Source organism: Loxodonta africana, chromosome X (assembly GCF_030014295.1).
Source record: "Loxodonta africana isolate mLoxAfr1 chromosome X, mLoxAfr1.hap2, whole genome shotgun sequence".
Classification (NCBI taxonomy): domain Eukaryota; kingdom Metazoa; phylum Chordata; class Mammalia; order Proboscidea; family Elephantidae; genus Loxodonta; species Loxodonta africana.
The window spans coordinates 4,321,210-4,340,656 of record NC_087369.1 but is presented as its reverse complement, the minus strand read 5'-3'; the positions used below and the strand labels follow the sequence as shown (position 1 = coordinate 4,340,656).

Genomic DNA, 19,447 nt, shown 5'->3' with positions numbered 1-19,447 from the left:
TAAAAAAAATAAAAAACCCCACCAGACTTACTGGTCTGACAGATACTGAAGAAATCCTGAGAGTATGGCCCCAGACACCCTTTTATAAGTCACTCCTGAGGTTCACTCTTCAGCCAAAGATTACACGGGCCCATAAAAAAAAAAAAAAAAAAAAAAAAAAAAAAACACAAGACTAAGGGGACATTGTGTTATATATTGTAAAAGGCATCTTGGGCTTTTTTTCTCTCACTGAGGTCCTTTTCTCATATGCACAAATTGTTTCTACTGTAATGAGCATCTCAAGAGAACAAAGGAATTGTTTTAGTTATATCGTGTTGTTGTTAATCAGTAGGTGGTTGTAACAAACAGAAACTTATTTTCTCACATTTTAGCAAGCTAGAAGTTCAAATTCAGGGCTCAGGCTCTGGGTGAAGGTCCTTGTCCCTTCTGAGCTTGTTTTCTTGGTTCCCTTGTGATCTTCATGTGGAGTGGGATCTATTTTTCTCCTTATCTGCTTGCTTCCTTGCTCTAGAGACCGACTTGGTTCCTTGCACAACAGATTGACTTAAGCAAATAATTTCTCTGAGATTTCAAAATGATTAATACTGCTTAGACTAGTTCTGCCTCATGAACATAACCAAGACATCACACTCTGTGATGTTCAGGATTGTGTGTTAACTTGGCTGGGACAGGGTTCTCAGTGTTTTGAAAGTCATATAACATTGTAATCACTTTCCTGTTGAGATTTGATACATGACCACCCCCATGATGGGATCTCTTGTGAGTAGCCCATCAGTTGAAAGGGAGTTTCCTTGGGAGTGTGGCCTGCATCCAAATATAAGCTGACGTTCAGGCAACGGTCTAGGGCTTTTGCTCGTTCTGCAGCTAGTTCCTGTCCATCTGCCCTCCAGTTATTGGAACTTGAGCTAGCAGATTACCTGTGATTTTGCCTGCCAATCTTGGGATTCACTGATCTTTGCAGCCTTTGAGCAAGAGCCCTGCTCTCCAGCCTACTGATCTTGGGTTCGCCAGCCCCTGCACTATGTTACTAAATAGAAGCCTCTAACGTGATCCATGGACATGGATGTTCTAGCCTCTACAAGTGTGTGAGCTTTTTTTTTAATAAAAATCCCTCTATAACTCTTGACTGGAGGGGGGATGGGAAGATAGAGAGAGAGGGAAGAAGGTAAAATTGGCACGAAACGAGAGACTGTAAGGGCTGACTCAATAGGGGGAGAGCAAGTGGGAGAAGGGAGTAAGATGTATGTAAACCTACATGTGACAGACTGATTGGAATGGTAAATGTTCACTTGAAGCTTAATAAAAATTAAAAAAAAAAAAAAATCCCTCTATAAACATATACGGAAACCCTGGTGGTGTAGTGGTTAAGTACTACAGCTGCTAACCAAGAGCTTGGCAGTTCAAATCTGCCAGGTGCTCCTTGGAAACTCTATGGGGTAGTTCTACTCTGTCCTATAGGGTCACAATGAATCAGAATCGACTCGACAGCAGTGGGTTTGGTTTTGGTTTTGGGATAAACATATATGCTTTACTGGTTTTGCATCTCTTGAGAACCCAGCCTAAGTCACACTCCCAAGGGAGATTATAACCACAGATATACAGACTATGATTTACAAGACATAATTATGGGAGAGACAATTCAATCCATAACATTTCACCATCTGGCCCCCCCAAATTCATGTCCTTGCCACATGCAAAACACATTCACCCCTTTACTCATCCCAAAGTCTTAAACTCCAAGTCCAAAATCTCATCTGAAAAATCTAAATCATATATGGGTGGGACTTTAGGCATAGTCCATCCTGGAAAAAAACTCCTCTTCATCTGTCAACTTGTAAAATCTAGAATACAAGTTATGTGATTACAAAGCACAATGATGGGACAGGAACAAAGTAGTCATTTCCATTGAAAATGGGAAAAATTGGAGGTAAAAGAGGGATAACGAGCATCACACAAGTCCAAAACTCAATAGAACAAATTTCATTAGTTTTCAAAGACTGAAAACAATCTGCCGATATGTCCTCATCCCAAATTTCAGGGTCTCATTTCTTCCCAATGCCCTCAGTTGAATTTCATACACTATTTGAGGATGGGAATTCAACTGGCCTTGTAATTCAGCCACTCTTATGGTTAAGAATCAAGGTTTAGGTTTCAGCAATATCAGCTCTGTTACTACAAAAAAAAAAAAAAAGGCTTTCAGGGCAAAAGTGGCAATTTTGAGCTGTTTATGCAGTGCTTAAGCTGTGCCACCGAAGGCCTGAACTCATCTCTTTCTTTCACCACTTTGTCTAATAAAACTAAGGACAAACAATACTGATACTTCTCATTGTGAAAGAACTGTAGGAAATATCAAACATACAATCACTCAGGGTCTCACTTTTACCAATACTTGATCTACTGGTGATATTTTGCATATTAACATTACCACCTCTCAACAAGGATTAGCCATACCCTCTTTACGACAGGAGGCAGAGGCATCAGAGCCTTTAAGACTAGTCAGACTTGAGAACCAATTTCGAAAACTCATCATTACAATTTTTTTTCTCTAGAACAACTCTTGGTACCAAATGACTTAGGCTGGGATCTCTAGGGAAGTAAAACCAGTAAAGCGTACAGAGATTCATCTGAAATGGCTCAAATACATAGAAAAACTCAATTGCGTTTGTATATCCATAGAATATCTCTGGGTACACAAGAAAATGATGACAAGCATTCCTCTGGGGAGGATGATTGAGGTCAAAAGACAGAGATTTTTCATTGTATACTCTGTACTATTTAAATACAGATTTTTAAAATCAGGAGTACAGATTTCCCTTTCCATGTATAAAAGACAATAATAACAAAATACAATATATAAGAGAACAGCACAGGTTGAAATTCAGTTCTCTGCCTTAGCCTGAATTTTTCTTTGTGTATATATGTATACATGTATACACATACGTGTATGTATACATATATTTGCCAACGTTTTTCATATATGTAATTCAGTAACATCAATTACATTAATCGTGTTGTGCAGTCATCACCAATATCTGCTGTCAAATATCCCGTCACCATAAACAGAAGAAACCCAATGCCTGCCATGAGTCTTGAGTTGACCGGAAGGCAAATTTTTTTAAGTAGGGTAGCTTGGTAGACTGGAAAATCTGGGTGATTAAGGGTCTGACAGTCACATCAGCATTGGCCAGGGACAAGAGCAGAGCCTGATGATGTAATCATCCTGGGCCTTCTATTAGGTGAGTCCCACTAGCAGAAAGGAAGCTGCATGGGATTTGTTCTATGAATTTTACAGTGTCTTCTCCGATTTGCCTGATCTTTTTATCTGAATCTACTCTCTAAGTCAGGGGTCAACACACTACACAACCCCAGACCAATTGTGCCCCAACAGCTGCATTTGTAAATAGCATTTCCTTGGAACACGGCCACTATTCATGGAAACACTGCCTACAGTTGCTTTCAAGCTACGCTGACAGAGCTTAGTCTTTCCAAAGGTAAACATCTGGCCTGCAAAGTCTAAGATGTTTACTATCTAGTCCTTTACAAAAGTGTTTGCTGGTCCCTGCTTTAAGTCACTGTTCAGAACATATTTCACCTTCAAAGTAAACTTTCTTACTAGAAAGGAAATGAATACCCTACCTGTGTATGTAACAGAAAAACTGTCATATCAGTTGAAATATGTGAATGCGTACCCCAGATACACCCACCAAGTGACTGGAACAGAGGGAACGTGTACCATAAAAACACTTTGTCAAAAATGAGCCGTTCTTCCCCCCGCCCTTCCATTTCTTCTATAATCTATCTGCAAGGTTCAAAACAGAAAATAAGGAGCAGGAGGATCAAGATGGCGGCACAGACAGGTCAGATGTTGGAGGTCAGGCTTCCCAAAAGTGCGAGCCATATCAAGATATCACAAGGACCACATGGCCTGGTTGTGAGCCATACAAATGGGAATACTGAGCTCTGAATGTTCTAAGGCTCTTGAGATTTGTAATAGTAACTCCAGACACCTGTCTTGGCAAAAAAAAAATCCTCTTTGGAAGAAAAATTTTATCTTCTATTATATCTTTTATTGAAACATCTAACATAAAGACAACTGTTAAGTCTTGAAACCAAATATAAGAACTCTCATTCTTTAGTATATTTTAAACACAGTTCAACATAATAATAAAACATAAAGAATATGCCTATGACAAAACAACAAATTATCAGACACACAGGGAATGAACCAGCATAGACAACAGAAACAAACAGATATAAAACACGGAACCTAAGTCATAAATTCTGTACTGAAATATATAATTACAAAATTAGAGGGAGTAGATAGGTTTCATATCATTTGACACACAGCAGGAGGTAAGTTTCATGAACTTAAAACCCCATGTACAACATAAAACACTGTCAACACTTCTCATTGAGGGTCTCCCTCTTTTTCGCTGAACAAAGCAGAGCTATGAAAGTTGGAGAACATTGATGGAATAGAAAGAAAAAGAGGATAAAGAACTCATGATAAGGAAGATAGAGTTGGGTTAAAGTGGGCAAACCTTTCTTCCTGTAATTCCCAGCAATCCTTTTGTGGACACTCTACTTTTGGTGAAAAAGTTGCTTTTCTCACACTCTTTGTACCTGATTCCAGGAGTGAGATCAGAATTATTCTCAATCCTTAGTACCACTCAGGGTTTGATCTTCCACTCTCATTTAAAATCCCTTGTTCCTTTTACTGTCTTTTATCTATACCAGCTTCTTTCCACCTTTACTGTTGGATGCCAACCTCCCAGGTATTTACCAGACTGACTCATGACTTTCAAATTTGGCTCATCCTCTTACAAACGAAGATCCCCTTCTGCAGGAACTCAAGTCCTGCATCCCTTGCCCAGTGGTGATGCGGTGTCACCATGTTGCTTGTTCTTACTGTTTGGAACTGGGCGGAGGCTGACGTCCCCTGTAAGGTCAGGTTAAGAGTCGTGCAGTGGTGGGGTCCATGCTCTGCACTTCCCTCCCTACCACCCTCTGGAGCGGGATCACATGTGCAGCGCCTAGGAGGGCAGCCTCCTAGCCTCCCCAAGTCAGAAGTGAGAGAAGTGTATCAAGAGGGAATCCAATGAAGTGACAGGTGTTTGTAATAACATACGGTTATGACTTTGTAATGTGTATCAAAACCTCATTACCGTTATTACTGTACTATTATGTAAACAATGTTTTATTGTAACTAAAAGTGTTTCTTAAAAAATTTTTTATGCATACAAAGGTACACTGTACGGTGTATTTCAAGGAAAACATTTGACTAAATAACAATACATACAAAAAATCGTACCTACCTGTTCCCACGTGCAAATTCAGCTTAAATGCACAGTTAGGAAAGGAACTCCACCAGAATCCGTGGACTGCCTATACAATTATGATCAGTTAAAAACATAAATCAGAGAGAAGGAAAAGCTATTTCTTTCAGAATTCCAATTAATAGATACATTATTATTAGATATTGGAACAAAAAATATCTAATAAACACCACAGTAATAATAATACATAATAGGCTGAAGTACAATGAAAAACAGAATATTTGCACAGTCTCAAAGTATCGCTATATGAGAATTATTAATTATAATAGATAAAACAGTTTAATTTACAATAGGAAAGAATGGAAGGAATGTTTCAAATATGAAAATAAAACCATCTGAACCAAATACAAGATGAGCGTACTTAACTGTTTCCAAAATAACATCAATGATAACATTAAATAACATAAAACCACATTTGCTCAAGTCTAGTCCCTACAGCCTCATTTGTAATAGCAAGGATTTAAGAAAGGTAAAATTTAGCTTGGACTGATAAAGTAACAAACACTGATGAGTACAGTCCCACAGTTACAATGAACCTGTCATTTCTCCCAAAGGCATAAATTACTTTTAATGATCCCTTCTTTTGAGTTAGTATTGATTTCTCACTAAGAAACTTTGTTCTTTGTAGACTTTCAGAAATTTGCTGCTCGAAATTGTAACAGTAAGGAAAAACATCCCGCTTTTGACATAAGAGTAATCAATCAAGTCACCATGAATTCTTGTATGTGAAGTGACATGTGAGGAACAACTAAAAGCTTTCCACATTATGTTTAGAAAGCCTTTTTCCATTGTGAATTCTTGCATGGTTAGCGAGGTGTGAAGTCTGAATAAAGGTTTTCCCACACTCCTTACACTCATAAGGCCTCTCTCCACTGTGGGTTCTTTTATGCAAATTGAGGGCTGAGGGATAATTAAAGGCTTTCCCACATTGATTACATTCATAAGGTTTCTGTCCACTGTGAGTTCTTTTATGCACAGTAAGGGCTGAGGAATAAATGAAGGCTTTCCCACATTCTGTACATTCATAAGGCCTCACTCCATTGTGATTTTTTTTATGCCTAGTGAGGGTTGCGTAACAACTAAAGGCTTTCCCACACTGCATACATTCATAAGGTTTCTCTTCACTGTGAGTCCTTATATGTGATATGAGGTTGGTGGAACGAGTAAAGGCTTTTCCACATTCTTTACATTCATAAGGCCTCTCTCCACTGTGAGTTCTTATATGTGAAGTGAGGTGGGAGGAACAAATAAAGGCTTTCCCACATTCCTTACATTCATACGGCCTCTCTCCACTGTGAGTTCTTTTATGCGTACTGAGGGCTGAGGAATAACTAAAAGCTTTCCCACATTGCTTACATTCATAAGGTTTCTGTCCACTGTGAGTTCTCTTATGCATAGTAAGGGCTGAGGAATAAATAAAGGCTTTCCCACATTCCGTACATTCATAAGACCTCACTCCATTGTGAGTTTTTTTATGCCTAGCAAGGGCTGTGGAACGACTAAAGGCTTTGCCACATTGTGTACATTCATGAGGCTTCTCTCCACTGTGAGTTCTTTTATGTGAAGTGAGGTGGGAGGAACGAATAAAGGTTTTCCCACATTCCTTACATTCATAAGGCCTCTCTCTACTGTGAGTTCTTCTATGAGAACTGAGGTAGGAGGAACGAATAAAGGCTTTCCCACATTGTTCACATTCATAAGGCCTTTCTCGACTGTGAGTTCGAAGATGCACAGTGAGTTCTGAGGAACGAATATAGGCTTTCCCACATTGTTCACATTCATAAGGCCTCTCTCGACTGTGAGTTCGAAGATGCACAGTGAGTCCTGAGGAACAACTATAGGCTTTCCCACATTCCTTACATTCATAAGGCTTATCTCTGTTAGAAAATTTTTTAGGTAAAATGAGGGATGAAGGACTACTCATTTCAAAACATTCTTTACATGCATGCTTATGATCTCTCACATGTGTCGAAAAGGATGACGAACTACAGAAACCTTTCACACATTTGTTACATTCACAGCATTTCTCACCAGTGAGCGTTGTCACAGGATTCTTAAGGGTTGACATATAAATTAAGTCCTTTCCAAACACCTTACATTTATGGGGTTTATTTCCATGAAGATCTCTCGAAGGAATGGTTAGGTGAGAGGAACAACTACAGGATTTTCCACATTCCTTACACTGACAGGCAGTGCATCTGGTGGAAAATTTGATATGATGGTTATATGACGAGTAATCCATGAAGACTCTTCCGCACTCAGAGCATTCAAAAGGATTTACGTCTGGAGGGTTTCTTTTCAGTGCAGTAAGATCCAAAATCCGGTTGCAGGTTTCCCAACACTGAGTGCCTTCATTACTTCCATGGAAGTTCTCTGCTGTATGACTGCTATTCAAAATAGGGAACATGGAGTTGGAAATAAATTTGTTCCCATTTCACCACTACCAAATATACTGAACATCCTTGGTTTTTCCTGACTTTTCTCATGTTTCCTAGGTAAAATCATCTAGCAGACATAGGACCATTATTCTCACAGAATTTCTAAAATATGAGTCTTTCTGATAATTGTGTCTATTGGAAATACATTTCAAATACTCTGTATCTCACTCAAGTATTTGAATATGCTGTATTATAAAAGGGAAACCCTGGAGGCGTAGCGGTTAAGTGCTATAGCTGTTAACCAAAGGGTTGGCAGTTTGAATCCACCAGGTGCTCCCTGGAAACTCTATGGGGCAGTTCTACTCTGTCCTATAGGGTCACTATGAGTCGGAATCGACTTGATGGCACTGGGTTTCTGGGTATTATAAAAATTCCCTAAAACACATACTTTTCCATCTATGTTCGTATACATAGATGTCTGTGTGTGTGTGCATGTGTGTCCGTACACCTCCTCATTTATCAACATGGTTAGGTTCAAAAGAACAGGTCGTTCTGCAATTTCGGCATGGTGTGAAAACGGAGGATGACATTAGATCAGAAAGTAAAGGATGACAACATGATTCCATAACTACCAAATGACATCACTACATAACTTACAAACCAGTGAGAATCATGGCCCAGTCACACTGACATATAATCTTAACCATCACAGCCAGCATTACTTAGGCCTTGCATCTCAACATCCATTACTGCCAAACGTCCATTGTTAATGCTCAAAAAAGTTGGACAGTAGACTTTTTTTTACCACTGTCGTATACGCAGTGTTGGATAAAGAGATAGTCAAAAGTGAGGAGAATGTGTACGTGTTACTATGTGTCGAGATTTCAAAAATGGTTCGTAACACTTCAGGAATTGCTTACATAAACAAAGGCAGCGTATACTTTGCACAGAAACCAAATCTGTTGCCCGTTCAATTTTCACATCAGTAGGAAACAAATAGCAGTGCCCCACTCAAAGATGGCCGCCAACCATGTACTTTGAATGTGTATTGCTCTTCAAGGTCCTGCCAATAATCCACTCTCCCACATGGATCCCAAAAGTCTCAGGAACCTGATGCAGGAAATTTGATTATTGGCAGGACTGTGGAGAGTGACACATATGCGAAGCCACAGAAATAGCTGCCATTCTTGACCAGGGCACCGCTGACTGTTTTCTACTCGGGTCAAAATCTGACAGGGAACAGATCTGGTTTCTATGCAACGCATATGCTGTCCTTGTTTATGCTGGCCAGTACTGAACATTTACAAACCAGCTGAGAGTGCTAATATGCATACATAAATATATATGTGTGTACATTAATGTCATGACACTTTCAGTCTTTCTCTTGAAGCAGTTTTCACTTGTTTGAATGACCCGAAACCAAATCCAACCCGTTGCCGTCAAGTCGATTCTGACTCATAGCGACCATATACACTCACCTCAAATGTCTCCCCTGGTTTTCAGAGTGATCTACGTTGCCATTCCATGTGCAGATTTCTCCTAACATGGACAACCAGGGGTTATTCTTTATGTATTGCAGCACTGTATGTTCACTGGATAACTTTTCTCCATTGTTAAGGTTTTGGGAGACTGACCGAGATATTCAAGTTGAGGTTCACAATATGAAAGAAAAAAGAAAGGAGTCACTGGGGCAAAAGCCTGCTGTGAACAAAGAAAGGCTTAATCACATCTCACTGTCTGAGCACATTTGCAACGGTTAAAAAGCAATTTGCTAGGCAATAATTCCATGAATATTGAGAATGATGGTGACATAAATAGGTGTAGTTAGGACAGCTAAGAAAAATACTGGACACAACTCCCAATGTAACATTAAAGAAGAAAAGGGTCTCCATAACCGCAGTTCTGAGAGGACTGCTAAATTCAGAAAGGTAAGTTCAGGTATCTGTGCAGTAGTGTCCACAACCCAAAAGAGAATTTTTTTAGCTGACTAATTGAAATGTAATTCCATTCATATAGGGCTGGTCCTTCCAAAAATTCTTGCTTTCCTGGTGCTTCCTGACACAGGGGCCATGGATCCTCACTGTACTCAGATCTTTCCTTTTTTTCTCTTGGAAAAAAAATGGGTATAGCTCACATGGTGCTCACGGGAAAATGGACATCATGAGGGAAGACAGTGAAGAGTAATGAACATTTCCTTGACACTGAGCCAATACTTTCCTCTTCAGGATCTCTAATGATAGACGGGTGTGACTTTTTTTTTTTTATATACAGCAAAACAATCACGTCAAATTATAATTAAAAAAAAAAAACCAAACTCGCTGCCATCGAGTCAATTCTGATTCATAGCAACCCTATAGGGCAGAGTAGAACTGCTCCATACAGTTTCCAGGGAGCACCTGGCGGATTTGAACTGCTGACTTTTTGGTTAGCAGCTGTAGCACATAACCACTGCTCCACCAGGATTTCCAAACTTATAATAGATACAGCAAAACTCTCTACAAGGTCCCAAACCACCTATCTCTCAATGTCCCACAGTGATCCTGAAGCCAATGCTTACGCTTACAACACTTAGAGAACCTCAGGTCTTTTAATCGCAAGAGAAATGAAAACTCACGTTAATACCTAAAGAGCTTTATGCTCACGGGGAATCCAGGATATATCAGCTCCATAGACCAAGGGACCATGCCTGATTTAGTTAACAATTTATTCCCATTCCTCAGCCCAAATACTGGAGTAAAGTCAATGAGTAAAATATTTTTGTTCACTAGACAAAGAAATAAAAAAAGAAAAGATGCCCTTCTTACCTACTGAGGTCAGGTTTCTGAAGGTTTCCATCATCACATCTCTGTAGAGTTTCCTCTCAGCAACATCCAGCAATGCCCACTCTTCCTGGCTAAAGACCACGGCCACATCCTCAATGACCACTGAGACCTAAAACATTCCATACATTATGGATCAGCAAGGTACCATGTACTCCAATGTGTTCAGGAACGAAGGGTATGGCTGACAGCCATGGGGAACTAAGAATTCCAAGGGATTTGACACAAAGCTCTGCATTGTACCAAGGTTTACTTTGGGTATAGTCATCAGCCTCTTCCCTTCACTAACTATATTCACTTCCTCACTGATTGCATCCTGTCTCATACATTTTCAACAGACAGAAATAATCTCTCCACAGTTTGACTGTGACCCACTGCAGTCTTATTCCTCTGTTTATGGTCTAGGACAGTTAGAAAACATAGCAGAAATTAGAGAAATACTCTCATTCTGACCATCACTTCCTTGTGAAAACACAATTACACTTCCCTCCATATGACCCACCAGAACCCTCAACAAAACATAAAGCAAAGGCTGAAGGCAGGCTGAGGTATTAACAAATGGGAAACACTGCAGAAGGACAGCGTTTCCTTTTGCCCCTCACAGCCATGGGAGGACCAAGGTCCCATATAAAGTGGTAAACCAGGACCCCGAGCTGATCACATATTCTTGAACTCCAAGAGATCAGAAGGTAACAGATTCACCTGCTGAATTACTTTGGAGAATTAAGAATTTTTACACATCAATTACCTATTCCTCAAAAACTCTGTCATTGTTCTGTCATCTTCTGTTCTTTTCAGAAACACGCAAAGGTAATAAAATTTTAAGAGCTTAGATGAGACGGGAAACAGGAGAATCCAGACTGCCACACACAATTCACACATTTCAAAACTTGATGTAACCGTACATCAATTATTAGTGACTGCTCCCCTCAGCAAACATGAACTCACACATCCTCACATAGTCTAATGTTATGAGATGCCAAAGAGCACAACCTCTGCAGACACAAGAACAGCATGCCCTTGTGTTTGCCAACCGAGAAGAGGTTATGATTTCCATTTTGTAATGATGGCACAACGTGAGAAATGTAATAAATCTCATCAAGGTATACATGGTAAACTTTGTTGAATTGGGAAATATTTTGTTATGTGTAATACCTGCCACAATAGATACGATTTTGTAAGTAAGCTGAAGTGCAGTTTACCTGTTAAATTGCCTGTGAAGCCTAGGAAACAGAATTACATGCCAGCCCTCTAGAGATTCCACTCCAAAATTCTCTCACATCTGCAGCCCTGAAAGGTACCTGATCATGACCACCTGAACCCTGACCACTGGAATCCCCTGGTCTGTAAGAGTGACCTCTGTGAAAGAACACTAATCCACTGGCTTCCTCACATCATGGAGAAAGAAAAGGCTGCAAAAACAGAGCAGGTTTATAGTAAGAAGACTCCTCATGTTAGGGAAAGGGTGAAATGAGCAGTGTATGTCATTTCTAATCAATCCTGGTATGAAGAGGTCATGACAACGTATTTAAGTGGCGATACATTCTACACAAAATGCAGCCCAGTAAGAGGATAAGTAGCAAGTAACAAGTATATTTCTCTTTAGTAAATTAGTGAAGGGAGCAAAATAATTATTTCATAAAACATTAACTAGTGAAACCTGGCTACGTAAGAGAAAAAAGGATAGCACTTTCAGTTCTAAAAAATCAGAGGCAGAGTATGACGATTCTGCAAACACTCATATACATTTTGCATGTCACTGTACCAAAAAGAACTGGTCAACATTCAGTCATTCAGTCATTTCAGGTAGTAGCCGATGATCAAGAACCAATGACACTGAAGGACGAAGGCCAAGCTACACAGAACACACTGGTGAAAAACAAGGCTCTAGGAATTGACGGAAAACCAATTGAGATGTTTTGACAAACATGCAAAGCTGGAAGAGCTCACTGTCTAAGCCAAGAAATTTGGAACACAGCTATCTGGCCAACCTACTGGAAGAAAAAATCCACTGCCGTTGAATCGATTCTGACTCATAGTGACCCTATAGGACAGAAAAGAACTGCCCCATAGAGCTTCCAAGGAGGGCCTGGTGGATTTGAACTGCTGACCTTTTGGTTGGCAGCCGAAGCACTTAACCACTATGCCATCAGGGTTTCTCCAACTGGAAGAGATCTATACCTATGCCTATTCCAAAGAAAGGTGATCCAACAGAATGTGGAAATTATCAAACAATATCATTAATATCACATGCAAGTAAAATTTTGCTAAGGATCACTCGAAACGGTTGTAGCAGTACATCAACAGGAAACTGCCAGAAATTAAAGCTGGATTCAGAAGAGGACATGGCAAGAGGGATATCACAGCTGATGTCTCAAAGCAGAGAACACCAGAAAGATGTTTACCTGTGTTTCATTGATTATAAAAACCAGTATACAGGCTAAGAGGCAGTCCTTCAGAGTAAGGGGATACTGCATAGTTTAAAGTCAGGAAAAGTGTGCATCAGGGTTGTATTCTTTCACCAAATCTATTCAATCTGTATGCTGAGCAAATAATCCGAGAAGCTGCACTATATGAAGAAAAACGCAGCATCTGGATTGGAGGAAGACGCATTAACAACCTGAATTATGCAGATCACACAATCTTCCTTACTGACAGTGAAGAGAACTTGAAGCATTTACTCATGAAAATCAAAGACTACAACCTTCAGTATGGATTTCAAGTCCCCGAAGACTCCAGAGTAATAACTGAATTTACAGTAACAGGCAAAACTAAACGAGAGAGATTACGGATTAAGACTTGGGTCACAAAGTATAATATCAACAATGATACTGGTAGTAGCCATAAACTTCTAAATACAAATACTAATCTCCAGGCAGGAGAAGATGAGAACTTTCTTAAGATTTGAGTAAGCTTTGGGGTAACTTTTACATAAGTTAAAATAAGCGCTCCTCTGTGTTTGAGAAGTTTATATCCGTTAAGTTGAGAAATTCTCACTAGAAACACAACTAGGGACTTAGAATTTTCATCCAGTGGAAACACTAAGTCCACGAACTTAAATATACAAATCTCAAAGGTTGAGAGAACACTTTTGGATTCTAATTTAAGGCTATGGAGAACATGAACAATCATAGGGATTAAATACCACCTCTAAGTAGAGGAGGGAAGACAAGGACCAAGTTTAGGGAGCCATGCTTTCCACAAACCTGAAAGCCACAAGGCAAAAAAAATTCCCCAGTGGGGGAAACATAGGTCTGTGGACCACACAAAGGACTCAGCTGGATGCACTGTTCCAAGTCTCATAACTTTGTTGACATCAGAAGAGCACCACCATGACCCAGGACCCCACAAACAGTCAGGGCCTTCCCCTAAAAACTCTCTGCCCCTTTTCTAACCTATAAAATAGTGTGACAGCTGCAGTTGTAGTTTCAGAACGGCACAGAAAATGCTCCAGTGCCTGGGGGTAGTCGAGAACACTGGTCAGAGAGATGGGACAAAGATGGCTCTGGAAGGCGGGGCTCAGCCTCCACAGCCAAAGATTCTCTGTCTTCAGGCTCTGGTCAGGAGACTCTGAAATTCAACGCACAGCACCAAGGCCCAGGGTGGGGATGGTAACACCCCACGGTGCCAGCTCTGAGAGTCACGTAAGGCAGGTGATCCCAGCCATCTAAATCCTGAAAAACCATATGTGTACAGAGGAAGGGCCCAGTGACAGAGGAGCAGGGCCTCAGGGTGCCTCCTGGGCCTCAGTCCCTTGGCCCCCTCTGCCACCTTTTCTCTTCACTGAGGAATCACAGCCCCTCAGCACATAGCTGCTCCCCCAACAATTCTGATCCAGCCTCACCCACTTATGCTAAGGATAATCCAGTTCTCCATAGAACTCACCATTTCCTTCTCCAGTTTCTGGAAGTCTAAGGGAATGTCGTCTCTGAGCCCAAGAAGCCACTTTGGGAAGAGGGATGGGAGTGTAAGCAGAGGCCTGGGCAGTTTGGAGGCAGATGAATAATGCTTGGCCCACACACCAGCCAGAGCAGTTGAAATCCTTCCCTGTGATTAACGCATGTGCAAGACGGTCACCCTAGGTCCTCAGCTGCCTGGACTGGACTAGTTCTCTCTGCACCACACCTGAGACCTGAAATGGAAGAAGGATAGGGAGGAAACAGTGTGGAGGAAGCAGGGAGTCACAGGCCTCTGGCCTCCTCCCAGGCTCAGGGCAATGCTCCACCCTGAGGGCCTTTACACTGAAGGCAGAACAGGCTCCAGCCCCCCAAGCACACACCTGCATTCTTCAGGCAGCTCCATGGGCCTCTCCTTTCTGCAACAAGACCACAGATGGAGGAATTTACCTCTCCCGGAGCATGAGGAGCAACCAGGCCTGGCCAGGCTGCAAAACTTGAACCTGATTTCCTCCAGGGAGTTAGGGGTACAATATTGAAGTTGTGGGCTCACCTGTGTAACTCCATCCCTTACAGATCAACACACGCAGTTACCTCGTATCAATGTGAATTGTCAGGAAGAAAACAGTTTTCAACTTTGACCAATGAACGTATCAAAGTTCACTCAACATTAATCATGTGTAGTTAAATCTCTTGAGATTTGCTCTTTTTATAAGGAGTGACATACATATGCATGAACAGCGAGGGGAGGATCTTTAGTTTGGTGGTGCATGCGCAGTCCCCATAATTTTAGTGAGTGGGCTTTTGTGCACGGCTCTAAAAATACTGCACACAGCCCTTAAAAAATGGCCCTGGCGCTCTATTATCACCCCAGGAAGGTCATATAGCGGGTCAATTTGAAATCTGTGCACCTGCGCCTCAGCCTCCTGCCACGAGAGGACAAGGAACCTGGGGATTCAACCGATCATGGTGAAGTGCTGTAAAAGTTGTAACAAAAACGGAGCAAAAGTAGGCTTTTCTAAAAAACAACTATTATAGGATGGTGAATAACCCTTAATAACCATTTCATGACTTCCTGCTTCAGTGTTCTCAAAGAAAAAGGTTTAATAGAACTCCAAAGTTCTCAGAACGGTTTTCAGATGGTAAATTGTTCCCATCTTCCCATTAGATGTCGCAGAAAATCCAAATCCATTTGACTCGCCCATAATAATAATAAACCCATTGCCGTCAAGTCGATTAGTGACCCTATAGGACAGAGTAGAACTGCCCCACAGAGTTTCCAAGGAACGCCTGGTAGATTTGAACTGTCCACCTTTCGGTTAGCAGATGTGGCTCTTAACCACTACGCCATCAGGGTTTCCATAATAATAATCGCAGATATTACTTACTGAGCACTTATTCTCCCTCAGGGGTTGTGTTGAGCATTTTATATGTATAACTTGCCTCACTGCCCTTTAGGGAAAGTTACCAAGATGATGAATATGTAATATGTCCCCTTTTCTGAAATCTTGGTCAAAATTATAAAAACAAAACCCTCGAGCACATCAAGCCCAAGAAGTGATAAATTCCAAATTGGATCGATGGTCCATTTTGCCCAACAGCATTTTCAAATGGGCACACCAACCCAGAGGCAAGGACAAGAAGGTAGGAGGAGACAGGAAAGGTGGACGAATGGAAATGGGAGATGGGAAACCCCAGATCGAGAAGGGAAGAGTGTTGACACATTGGCAACCAATGTCACAAAACAATATGTGTATTAACTGTTTAATGAGCAACTCATTTGCTCTGTAAACCTTCATCTAAAGGACAATACATACACACTATACATAAACATACATATACACATACATATATATATACACACACCCACATCCATACCCATTGTCATCGAGTTGGTTCCAATGCATAGCAACCCTGTACGACAGAGAGAACTGCCCCATAGGCTTTCCAAGGAGCATCTAGTGGATACAAACTGCCAACCTTTTGGTTAGGAGCCAAATTCTTAACTGGTATGCCACCAGACTTTCCATATATGTACGTATGTATGTATATATGTGTGTGTGTGTATATATACATACACACACGCACATATACATATATATAATGTGGACCATGTGATGCATGTCTTAATTTGAACTGAAAGGGAGTCTCTTGTTGTCGGGGATAGTCTGTCAAGTGCGGCAGAAGAAAGTGAGACTCATACAAGAAGGCCAGGAAACAAACAGAATTTAGTACTAACAGGTACCAGAAACTACCACAAGCCTGGACACTGGGTCACACAGGGGATTGCACCTGGGGAGAAAGCAATAACACTTCAGGACTACAGAAGAGGGCTTACCTATGCTATGGCAAGAGGGTGTAGGTCTTGGAGTTAGCATGCACTGAGGCCTTATTGGTCACTTAAAAGGTTCTCAGTGTTTTAGTGTGAGAAACACCCAGAACCACAGAAAAAGTATCAAACCACAAGCAGTTTACAGCTTATCCAGAAAATGTCGATCAACCTGGACAAAATTAAAAACCCTGTGGATCCAGTGGTAACAGAAGGCAGTGCCAGGAGGAGCCTACTCAGAGGGGCTGAGGGGAGCCTGTCCTGAGGGGGCTGAAGGGAACCTGTCATGAGGAGCTGAAGGTAGACTGTCCTGAGGGTGATGAGGGGAGCCTGTCCTGAGGGGCTGAGAGGAGTGTGTCCTGAGGGGGCTGAGGCGAACCTATCCTCAGGGGTGAGAAGACCCTGTCCTGAGGAGCTGAGAGGAGCCTGTCCTGAGGGGGTAAGGTGAGCCTGTACTGTGGGGCTGTGGGGAGCCTGCTCCGAGGGGCTGAGGGTGGCCTGCTCTGAGCGGCTGAGGGGAGGCTATCCTGAGGGGGCCGAGGAAAGCCTGTCCAGAGGAGGTTGAGAGGAGCCTGTCTTCAGAAGGCTGAGAAAAGCCTGTCTTGAGGAGGCCAAGGGGAACCTGTCCTGAAGGGGCTGAGGGAAGACTACCTAAGTGACTGAGAGGAGCCTGTCCTCAGGGGGCTGAAGGGAGCCTTTCCTGAGTGGCCACGGGGAGCCTGCCATGAGGACGCTCAGAGGAGCCTGCCCTGAGGGGGCCAAGGGGAGCCAGTCCTGAGGGGGCCGAGGGGAGCCTGTCCTTAGGGGCCTTGGGGAACCTGTCCTTAGGGAGCCTAGGAGAGTCTGTCCTGAGGGGGCCGAGGAGAGCCTGTTCTGAGGGGGCCGAGGGAAGCCTGTCCTTGGGGGGCCTAGGAAAGCCTGTCCTGAGGGGCTGAGGGGAGACTGTCTGAGGGGGCTGACAGGAGCCTGCCCTGAGGGGGCCGAGGGGAGCCTCTCCTGAGGAGAGCCTCTCCTGAGGGTTCCAGGGGAGCCTGTCCTCAGGGGACTGAGAGGAGCCTGTCCTGAAGCACTCCGAGCAGGTAACATGTGAAGTGAGACCTAAATCATAAGAATTATCGAATTCCTGCGGTTAAAAAGTCCTGAGGGACCTTGGGGAGGTTGTCCTGATGGGGCTGAGAGAAGCCTGTCCCGAGGGTGCCGAGGGGTGCCAGTACCGAGGGGGCTGAGGGGAGCCTGTCCTGAGGGGCTGAGAGGAGCCTGTCCTGAGGGGCTAAGGGGAACCTGTCCTGAGGGGGCTGAGAGGAAGCTATCCTCAGGGGGTTGAGAAAAGCCTGTCCTGAGGGGGCCTAGGGGAGTCTGTCCTGAGGGGGTTGAGAAAAGCCTGTTCTAGCAGCCAAGGGGAGGCTGTTGTGAGGGGGCCGAGCGAAACCTGTCCTGAGGGGCTGAGAGGAGCCTGTCCTGAGGGGGCCGAGGGTAGCCTCTCCTGACGGGCTGAGGGGAGCCTGTCCCGAAGGGGCTGAACGGAGGCAGGGGTGCAGGGAGCCTGCCCTGAGGGGGCTAAGGGGAGCCTCTCCTGCGGGTTCCAGGGGGGCCTGTCCTCAGGGGGCAGAGGGGAGACTGTCCTCAGGGGCTGAGAGGTGCCTGTACTGAAGGCGTTGAGGGGAGCACTCCGAGCAGATCACGTGTGAAAAAAAAATTTTTTTTGAAGTGAGACCTAAATTATAAGAACTACCGAATTCCCATGGTTAAAAAGTTTCCCTCTAACCACAAAAAATACCTGGTGCAAAGGCTGAAAGGCTGGGAAAATCTTGGATGTGCTGGCACATGCGCGTTAGGGGCGGTGCCCAAGGAGGCCGAAGTGTGTGGCCCAGTCTGGAATATAAAGAAAATGAAAAGAGAACAAAGGGGCACGGGGGTGGGGTGGGACAGCATACCGGAGACAGGGGTGTAAGGGTGACAAACAAGAAACTCTGCCACACTCTCTAAAGATCTCTTTGGGCTGTTTTTCAGCTTCTAACTTCCTGGAAAATCCCAGCCTGACTTCAGAGCCTGGTGGCTCCAACCAGTTAAGACCAGTTGAGGCCCACGAAGCATGACCTGGAGCAAAAGCACCATTAAAAGGCTGGAAAAGCGCCATTAAAAGGCTGCACAACAAAACTGAGGCCAAACACTGAGAAGCCCGAGGTCGGGTACCGGCATCCGGCTCAGACATCTGCCCCCGTCCCGCTGTTCGTGTGCATATGATTCCCCACAAACTGCATGAATACGTGTAACTTCCTTATTTCGTCACCCCATAAACGTGCAGCGCACCCCTCAAGCAGGGAGCCTGACCTGAGGAAATGTTTCCCGGGTCCCCGCCTGCCGACTCGCAATAAACATTGCGTTAGATTTCCCAAACGCCGGAGTCTTGCTCACCGGCTCTCCCTGCCCCCGTCACGGCCCCCATTCTGCCCACTCACAGGACGTCACATCTGGCCGCAGCTGGACCGTAAAGACAAAGGAGAACCGGGGGGCGGCGGTGGGGGTGAAGCCCGGGACCCTGCATGTCTCCCCGCTGCCTGAGCAGCACAGGTGTGCGCGGCTCCCACCACCTCACCTGTCCACGCACCGACACACACAGGTCCCACCTCCGCGGCCTCCAGGAAGCAGCTGCTGCCACACCAACCTCACACCATAGCGCAAGGGTCAC

At 43.4% G+C, this 19,447-nt stretch overlaps 1 protein-coding gene across 2 annotated transcripts; it reads right to left on the bottom strand.

Annotated features, from left to right (window-relative positions):
* Positions 1–3,067: 3,067 nt before the first annotated feature.
* On the bottom strand, positions 3,068–19,205 carry LOC100669257 (zinc finger protein 883-like). 2 transcript variants are annotated; one of them, XM_064277909.1, is made up of 6 exons: positions 18,536–19,205; positions 14,813–14,848; positions 14,419–14,665; positions 10,519–10,645; positions 9,193–9,343; positions 3,068–7,723 (listed from the first exon to the last, which is right to left on the bottom strand). In XM_064277909.1, the coding sequence occupies exons 3-6, from the start codon at positions 14,419–14,421 to the stop codon at positions 6,085–6,087; spliced, it is 1,920 nt and encodes a 639-aa protein (XP_064133979.1). In that variant the 5' UTR covers positions 14,422–14,665; positions 14,813–14,848; positions 18,536–19,205; the 3' UTR covers positions 3,068–6,084. The 2 variants fall into 2 exon arrangements, with proteins under 2 accessions (XP_064133979.1, XP_064133980.1); XM_064277910.1 differs by having other exon boundaries at positions 3,068–7,720.
* Between the last annotated feature and the right edge of the window lie 242 nt (positions 19,206–19,447).

What these genes read in the sequence shown, in the direction of transcription:
- LOC100669257 (XM_064277909.1), bottom strand. An exon ending in CAGAAACCTGACCTCAGTAG is followed by an intron (nt 9,344 to 10,518) that starts GTAAGAAGGGCA and finishes TATCTCGGTCAG; the next exon opens with TCTCCCAAAACCTTAACAAT. An exon ending in AACCAGGGGAGACATTTGAG is followed by an intron (nt 7,724 to 9,192) that starts GTGAGTGTATAT and finishes TATTTTGAATAG; the next exon opens with CAGTCATACAGCAGAGAACT.